Source organism: Camellia sinensis, chromosome 4 (genome assembly GCF_055761805.1).
Source record: "Camellia sinensis isolate YWXY chromosome 4, ASM5576180v1, whole genome shotgun sequence".
Taxonomy (NCBI): domain Eukaryota; kingdom Viridiplantae; phylum Streptophyta; class Magnoliopsida; order Ericales; family Theaceae; genus Camellia; species Camellia sinensis.
Genome location: NC_138964.1, coordinates 219,900,067 through 219,909,177, shown reverse-complemented (window position 1 = coordinate 219,909,177; position 9,111 = coordinate 219,900,067). Strand labels below are relative to the sequence as shown.

At 33.0% G+C, this 9,111-nt stretch overlaps 1 protein-coding gene across 1 annotated transcript; it reads right to left on the bottom strand.

The window, feature by feature from the left end:
- On the bottom strand, positions 1 to 8,827 carry LOC114316282 (putative galactinol--sucrose galactosyltransferase 5). Its single transcript, XM_028262941.2, has 4 exons — positions 6,729 to 8,827; positions 5,316 to 5,493; positions 1,982 to 2,349; positions 1 to 704 (listed from the first exon to the last, which is right to left on the bottom strand). The coding sequence occupies exons 1-4, from the start codon at positions 7,962 to 7,964 to the stop codon at positions 132 to 134; spliced, it is 2,355 nt and encodes a 784-aa protein (XP_028118742.2). The 5' UTR covers positions 7,965 to 8,827; the 3' UTR covers positions 1 to 131.
- Positions 8,828 to 9,111: the final 284 nt, after the last annotated feature.

Below are 9,111 nucleotides of genomic sequence, written 5' to 3'. Positions count from 1 at the left end.
GAGAGGCAATTAGTAATATCTTATTTATGATGATCCTTACATAAGATCACATTCTTGCACACATGACTTCAAATGAAACAGTGAAATCACTAAAACTACAAACACAAAACCAAACAATCAAACCCCAAACTTCAAAACAAGTACTCAACAATGGACAGACCCGAACATCCAGGCCATGGCACTTGAATCACAACCATAAGTCCTTTATAACCAAACTCAACATCTTCCCCATTAATCCTACAACCTCTTGGTTTCTCCGACGCGAAAATCCTCATCTCCCCACTCCCTTTTACCCCAACCTGAACCTTATTATTGATCTCATCATCATATATCACCGATTGAATTGCACCCCCAGTATTGAGCATGTTCACCAACCCAATCGGAGCAAACTGAATCGAATTGTTTGATATGATTGTGACAGGAGAGACCGTTATGAGCTCAAAATTGAATGGTTCGAGCGAAATCTCTATGGTATCAGCGGGCTTTGAGAGTATTAGCTTCTTTTCGCGGAACATGTAGAGAGCGAAGAGTTGGAATGGTGATTCAGTTGAGATTATTGGGTTTGGACTGTGTTTCCACTCGATGTCTTTTGGGCTGGTTGTTGCAGTGACGGTGTGGGAACATTCGGAGGCACATTTGTTGCAACGGGACTCGCGACACCAACCTCCGCCTTGGCAGTTGAATGCTCCGAGAACTCCGGTGAACTATTAAAAAAATATTATAATGAGTATAATCATGATATCACGTCACAAGACTGACATCTAACTTTCTGTACAACTACAGAGATATTGTAAAATTTGGACACTCATTCATGCACCTTATAAATGATTATAAAAAATATTTTCCGTGAATTAAAATTAAATAGCTTTTAACTTTTTGCTATTATAGAGACAATAGCAGGTTTAAAAATTGTTCAAAAGGTGGATTAATGTAAAATTATTTAGATTTTTGTGCAAAATATATTTTTATAAATACTCCTAATTGCATTTGGTGTAATAAACTTTTTAAGAGTTTAGTGGCAGCGTAGCTCCTACCTAGTCCATGTGTTTGTCATTTTAAGAAGACAATCTTATGTGGTACATACAAGTAGTAGAGCTAAAGGTTTTTTGAGAATTCAGAATAAAAATAAAAAATGAGATCATAGACTTTTGAAATTTAGAGCTTTTGTAATAAAAATTGTTTGATTAGGCGATGAGTTAAAAGGCTTAATGGTTGTACTACTTTTCTATACAAAGATATCAACAACTTCAAAATTATTCAATAATTTTAAAATATTATTATAATAAGTGTATATAATTATTCTGATAAATAATGTCATGCAAAATGTTAACAACTTTATTTCGTAACTCGAATTTTTCGTGGCTCGAGTGGTTTGAAATCTCAAAACGACGTCGTTTTAAGATTTTTTTTTATTTTCTTGCCGGTAAGATAATATTTTTCGTACCATTCAGATCATTCGAGCCTACTTTCTCGAGCTACGGAGCATAAATCAAATGCTAAATAGGCCAATCTTGTTTCCTAACTAACAAACTAAAGTGATAATTTAGCTGATCATTGATCTTATTGATTTGACAATACCGTGTAATGTACGCACTAACTTGATCTTTGCCCATAGAATAGTCAACATCATAACATTAAAATTTAATTAAGTTCCATCCCTACCATGGCAAACAACAGTATATCAAATAAATGTTTGGTTTTAATTTCCAAAACAGATTCTGAATTTTTTCAAAGAAAAAAGAAAGAAAGAAATTAACTTAATGAATAAAAGAAAATAATAATATATTTTTAAATTACACCTCCAAAAAATATGAAAATAGTGGTGAGTGATTTAATTTATTATTATTTATAATAATTTAATTTAATTTTTTAAATTAAAAAAATATATTACGAAAAATCAAACCAAAAAAATATATTGTATTGCTAACGATGATAAATGAGAGAAAGAGAGAGAGAAAGAGAGAGAGAGAATAAAGCAAACCTTGTTAAAGTTCCAAATTTTGAGCATGGTCTTCCCATTATGGAGCGGGTCATGAAAGAGACAATCACGGGTCGGGAGGGCATAGTAATCGCACCGCAAGATCGAGCCGTCGGGCAAAACCAAGGTTTTGAGGAGTTGGAAGTTGTGTTTTCCGACAGAGTCACTGACGTAAATGGGTCCGCCAGAAATGGCTCGAGAGGCAGCGTGGAACTCGGCACAAGGGTGGGTGGACTGGAACATGTCCCAGTCAGGGTGTATGAAATTGCCCATCCACAAGCTGTTGTAAGCACAATGCACCATGTGACAACCTTGTAGCCAGAATGTCCCATTCGGATCCCCAGACGGGTCGGTGCACCAAAAGTCATCTCCTGTAAAATATTTATCAAAATAATAGTAACATACATTATTAGCAATGGGTCGGGCCAATACACACCTCATATATTTGAAAAACAGCATTCGCCTGGTTTAAATTTTAAAAAAATTGAATTTTTTCGTATTTTATATTTTTAATGATTTTTTAAAATATTTTAAATAATTTTTTTACCTTTTAGATATACTTAGTATAAATATAATTAAAAAATATAATATTTGTGATTTTTTATTTTAAAATTCACTAAATACCAAAAAAAATTTTAAAAAACAAAAATTCAGTACTTTTTCATATTCTTGTGTATTTATTGATTTTTTAAAAATATTTTACCTTTTAGGTACATGTATTTAGGTTAGGCGCATCTAAAAAGTAAAAAAAATTACTTTAAAAATTAAAAAAAAAGCAAATTTTTTTTTTAAAAAAAATACAAAAAACAAAAAACTCAATTTGCAGAAAATTAAAACCACATAAGATGATTACTATTTAAGTCTGAAAATTAGATCTACTTTTTAAGTCCAATGATGTGGTAATTAATTAGGATATCTAAGGTAACATTCTCTCTTATATCTTCCATAATCATCAACCAATCATATTACTCACATTAGGTTTTTAGAAAATAGGTCTAGAAAGTAGGTTTGTAAATTTATTTTTAAGATTAGTAATTTGTAAAAATAGATGATTGACTAATAATGAAAAAGAAAGAGTTGGTCTTTGATGTTTTAATAGATAGTCACATCAAATTTAAAATTTTAGTTTAACTTTTGAATTAGAGTAGCTACTTCAATGAGTGTAAAAATAGCCTACAGTTTGGGATAGACTCGACCAAATTAGGCCCAAGCCGAGCGTGGAACCCTAGGTCTAAGTTGGGGCCATTAGTTTGAAGCTTGGCCCGACCCGTGTCCTTGGCTCATCAGCCCGATCAAGATCTACTCAAGCTTGACCTGAGGCCCAGTGTTATTTTTTGTGAGAAAAAAAATAAACTTTTGGTGAAAAAAATAGAAATAAAAAAATGTTCAAGCCTTATCCAAGCTCGAGCATAAGCCTATCGGCCTGCCCCAGGCCCAAATACCCCCTAAATTTAGGCCTAATTTTCTAGCCGAAGCCAAGTAGGACCAAATTTACACCCCTATACTTCATATATATTTTTATAAGTCATGGGTTTGTCTCCAATCCTTCAGGCCAATTGGACAATACAGTTTTAGGTTATTAGGCATTACAAATCTCATTTCAACAATTTGAACTATTTATATTTTTAATATTTATGTACAATTCATTTATTAAAAAAATATTAATATGATAAGCCTAGACACACAACTTCAATATATTTTTCATTAAATATGCCATTTTTTCTTAAGAAAATAAAAATATTAAAATTATCTGATTATACTTATTGGATCGAAATAAATTTTCAAAAAAAAAAAATAATACATTAATATTTAAAAAATAAATAATTCAAACCGTTAGCCATTAAAATAAGAGTATAAGCCCGATTCTTCTTTAAGTGCTGCTAATTACTTCCTCTTGCAAGCTTGCCTAAAAGATTGTGGAATATCACCAGGTTCGTGGGGACCCACACAAGTCCACCACGATTTTTGCAACAATCAAAGCATAAGATTTTGAATTAATTAATTACTACACGTACACGTTCTGATTCAGGGATATATAGCTGTATATATACGTGGTGGTCATTTACAATGATTTAAATAGATTGAGTAGTGTTTTGGAAAGGAGTAATGCTATAATTTTAAATAATTTATTAAATATTTTATCAAATTTTTGTTACACACAAATTTACACGTGTGTAGATCCCACGCCTATAAGAGATTTGGTAAAATATTTGATAAATTATTTGAGATTCCTAACATTACTACTCCAATTAACCTATGCTCAGTCTCTAAGAAAATGCAGATCACTACACGACAGAATGAGGAGAGCAAATTTGTAGACCAAAATTTGATGCTTTGTTTCTAAAAGTATTTTTCCATTACCTTTTTCTATTATTTTTGTTGAATTTAGTAACAAATGAAGGAACTATCTATGTTTTTCACATTGAATTCTAGCAAAATTGATGCAAGAATGCGAAATTCCTTCAAAAAACGTTGCCAGTTTAATGATTTTCATAAAAAATTGATAGAGAGAGAGCACGAAGAGTTGCACTGTGATAGAGCTCGTGTGAAGTGGTTCTGCCCACACTATGACTAAAGCATGGCATTAACACCGGTGGTCGTTGGTTGTGCCGGTCAACAATGGTGATAGAAGATGGAGAGATCAACAAGGGGAGAGAGAGAGAACAATCAGACTTATTTACCTGACTTTGAATAAAAACAATTTTAAACTTCTAAGTTTTGAATGTTAAGCAGGAAGTTGAAAAGGTTGTGAGAGAAGGAAAATTGTTTAGTGGTGGGACCTATTAATCTTAGGTGACAATATGATTGGTTATTTCTTTGGAGTCTATAGCATTACTTAAAAAAAAAAAAAAAAAATCTGTATCATTTCTATTAAATTTAGATGATGTCATTTACTTCCTCTCCTCAACTAATATGGTTCCGTTCTAAGAAAAATAATAATAATAATCATACGGTTACAGACCAACTACTTAGGGACCCACTTTATCTGAAAAATTATTATAAGTTATCTTTTAAACTCAAATAATGAAATTGAACAAGTACATATATATGCAAATATATATATACTGATTTTTTATACAAAAAAGATTTCATTTATAAATATGAAGTATATATCATGATGAACATTTGATTATTAATGAATAAATATAAATGAAAATATATTTGCTATTGAAGGATTTTCACTGCTATTTTCCATCTAATATTTTTAGAATATTGGTTTTGTTTTATTTATTTATTATGTGAATGATATGTAATAATATTTATTTCTCTAGTAAAATAGAGATAAAGGCGATATATGGAATGTATATGGGGGGTGTGATTTTAATATAATACATACCGACACGACCAAGAGCAATGGCCTCGGTTCCAAGGAACATGAAGTCGTTGCAGTGCTCCATACTAGCAATAACGCCATTGCCTTTGAAGTGCTTCCTCACTGAAGATGTCAATGCTTTGTAGTATGCTTTTGCTAGCTCCACTCTTCCCCCATACTCCTCACTCAACATCTCCAGCAACTGTCCCAAATCCCAATATGTAAACATGTAAGAAAATAAAAATTGTATTCATATAGAAAAAATTATACAAAAAGTATCACAAAAATGACGCAATAAAATATTTATTATTAAGAGTTGTTTTGCAAAGATGGTTAAAAGTTAGTTTTTTAATTTTTTTGAAAAAACGTATAAAAAATTTAAGAGATGATATAACCCAAAATAAATTAAAAACTAAAAAATAACTTTTAACTATCTTTCCAAAATAGTATATCATTACTCTGTTTAATTATATCAGGGATTAGACAATCAAAACCCTTTCACAATATAGAAGGATATTATTTGTTTTTTTCCTTAGGTTCGCTTTTCTTTTTCTTTCTTTTGAAGTAAGGAAGCACTAAGATCAATTTAACAAAAATAAATAAATTGCAAAAGAAGTCTTAAAGTTGAAAACCCTCTTTCAATACAGTAAACAAATCCTATCTTAAAAAAAAAAAAATACAGTAAACAAAGAAGATGAAGATCAATGGTAGAAGAAAATAAAATTAAATATACTTTACTCTCTGAGAGGCTTTTGTCCAGTCCAAATCTAGATTGGAAATATATTTTTAGGGTCTCATTTTGATGAATTGAATCATTCATATTTTAAGACTTTATATATATATATATATCATGAAAAATTAAATCAATTCTATAACCGTAACATTTTTATTTTATCATATTTATCTTTTATTTTTTTAGTAACAAATGTAATAAACTAAAAATATTATAATCACCAAAACAATTTTTTTAAAAAAATAAAAAATAAATAATTACAATTATCCAAATAGGACCTCTACCATGCCTCTCCGATCCAAACGAGGACTTTCCCTCCTATTTCCTCTTTGGGACACCTTGCGTGTATTGACGCGACGAATGATTTAGCGTGTCCGAAACTAAACCACACTTTAAAACTAACCAAAACGTCTCGTTTTCTTCAAGCAAGTAATTAGTCGGAAGTTGGTTATTTGAAGAGGTTGTTTTAGTTTTTAATTATTTTAAGAAATTAAAATTTTTGTGTCTAAATAGATGGTTAATTTTTTTTTATAATTGGACAAAATGTTTGTAAGAAAAAAAATTACATATTTAATATGATATTTTATTTTATTAATTATTTTAACTTATTTTATTTTATTTTTTTAATGAATTTTAACCAAAAAAAAAAAAAAAAAAAGGGACAAAAAGTCATTTGACAAACTGGGCTTGTTTCGAGAACTCACATGGATAACGTCGACTTTGACTCCATCAATGCCAACCGACTCCAAGTGCGAGTGTAAACCCTCGTACATCTGTTCAACCATCTCAGGTGGGACCAATCCAACTCCATTGTTCACAATCTTATCCACAGCTAAATCTTCCATTGTCTTCTGTAACCCAGGTGACAACTTAGGCTCCACAACCTTGGATTCGGGTAATCCGGGAATATCAGGTCTAATCCCGCCCCAATATCCGCACAGTGCGTGCCATACATACACGTAGTCGACACTCTTAAATTCCTCCTTCAGGTCCTTAATAAAGGCACCCATGCCTTTAGGGGCAGCAGAGCCCGAAATTGAATTTTTCAGGCTCTGATAATCTCTGAATTTGTAATTCTCTTTGAATTTTATGAGCCTGCATGGCATTTGCTCACCGGCGGAGGTCCGATTCATGCCTTCTTGGGTAATCGGGTCGTCGTCATGGGATATGGATTGCCACCCGTCGTCGATGAGCACAAGCCCGGGTGGGCACCCGCCCTCCACGAGCCCCTTCACGCCGTCCCAAACGCCGTGAGGGTGCACCGTAAGGTAAAATGCGTCCCACGTGCACCAACCGAATTTGTCGACGATTCCCGGTGGAGTCTTCTCTTTTAAAAGCTTGAAAGTCCCGAGGTGAGCTCTGGCAACTTTAATGGCGTCTTTTACGAGACTGTATGGGTCGTCGCCAACATGCATGTAAAGCGCAGCCCGAAACGAAGATTCAGAGACCTTCGTCGACCCGCTTTCCATGCAAATGCTGACGTTGTCGTCGTTTCCGGGCTCGAGACATGCCCGGAACGGACCCTCAATCAGAGGGAGGAGGATGACGTAAGGCCGGCCCGCATCAGACCGGTCTAGAACCACCATTTGGGTTTCGTTTTCGAGGTCGCCGCCATTGGATCCGATCCAGTGGGTGGTCCACCAGACCTTGAACCGGAAAATGCTCATGAAGCGTATCCCCTTAAGCTTGCCGACCGGCACAATATGCCGGCTTTTTGGCTCCGCTGAATGGAAGCCGACAAAGCTGCCTGCTGTGGTTTTAGTCGGCTTCTCAGCCGAGCCGTAAGGCGAAGGAAAAGCTACGATGTTCGATGGAACATCGGTGAGAATGACGTGGCCATTGGCCTTAAAATTTGACCCTTCCAATGTGATTAACGACCCGGTATAGCCGTCGACGAGCTCCATTAAATCAGAGCCGGCTTTGTTCAAACTCGGAGCCATTGATGATAATGAAAGAAACAAAATGAATGTTTACTATATAGAGAGCTAGAGAGAGAGAGAAATAGAGGCTTTGTTGCTGAGAGTGAGAAGCAAAGAACCCAAGTGAGGGTGTTTATATAGAAAATTAAATGCGGAATCGCTGTGAAGATTCTTTGGTAGTGGTGATCTTGATGAAATGAAATACTTTTTTGCCTTTTTTTTTTTTTGTTGTTGATATTTTTGGAAGGTTTATCTGGTTTGTTAACGGTGAGACATTTGGCAATTTCAAATTTATAGGCAAAAAATGAAGAGATGGAGTTGGAAGGTTCAAAGAAAGTTGAGATGGGTCGTCGGTGGGTCTACCTAGTGAAAGTGCCACTCTTCTTGTATTGATAAATTATATGATTCAACCAAGGGTAGAGATCTTAAAAATTTTATTAAAAGTTTTATATAGGCACAAAATTAACACCATATGAGTTTTATATAGATCTCACACTGATATATTTGATAAAAAATGTAATAATTTTTTTTAAATTTCTAATTTTTTTTTATAGGATTCTCCATATTCCTTTTTCAAAAAGAAGGTTCTTCACCACCATGGAGACATCGATTCTTTTATGCCTCCAGGATTATGGTGACATGTGTTACATCTTAAGCTACGAGAGAGATGGGGATTTTTTTTTGCACAAAGATGGTGTTTGGAAAGTGAGTTTTTATGTAGATTTTTTTAAATGTAGGATATTATTGAATTTTTTTTTTTTTTGTGTTTGGAAAGATAGTTGGATTTTTTTTTTTGTGGTTGGATGTGATATTTATGAGAGAAAAAGTAAAATGATTATGGGGTTGGATTTGATATTTTATTTGAATGTATTTTTTTTGATTTTGCAAAATTTTTGTCTTTTAGTAAAAAAAAATGAGAAAAAACACAATAAAATTCTTCCCAAACACCACCAAATCCCTCAATTTTTAAGCCAATATTATTTTATTATTCTCATTTAAATTCATATATTTTTACCTCATTAACTAATTCATTATAAATTTAGTGAAAATGAAAAGTAAAAAAAAAATATTGTCAATGCATCTAGAACATCCTTGAAAATACAATTCATTTCTTTATTTTTTAATTGAGTTGAACTTCTGATATTGTTGATTTAGACTGGACAGTTCA

Bases quoted from the DNA above. Each gene is read 5' to 3' on its own strand.
- LOC114316282 (XM_028262941.2), bottom strand. From the start codon at position 7,964: ATGGCTCCGAGTTTGAACAAAGCCGGCTCTGATTTAATGGAGCTCGTC. The intron at 2,350-5,315 runs GTATGTATTATA...AATATTTTACAG, and splicing joins CATTGCTCTTGGTCGTGTCG to GAGATGACTTTTGGTGCACC. The intron at 705-1,981 runs GTTTGCTTTATT...TTTTTTTAATAG, and splicing joins AAATTTGGAACTTTAACAAG to TTCACCGGAGTTCTCGGAGC.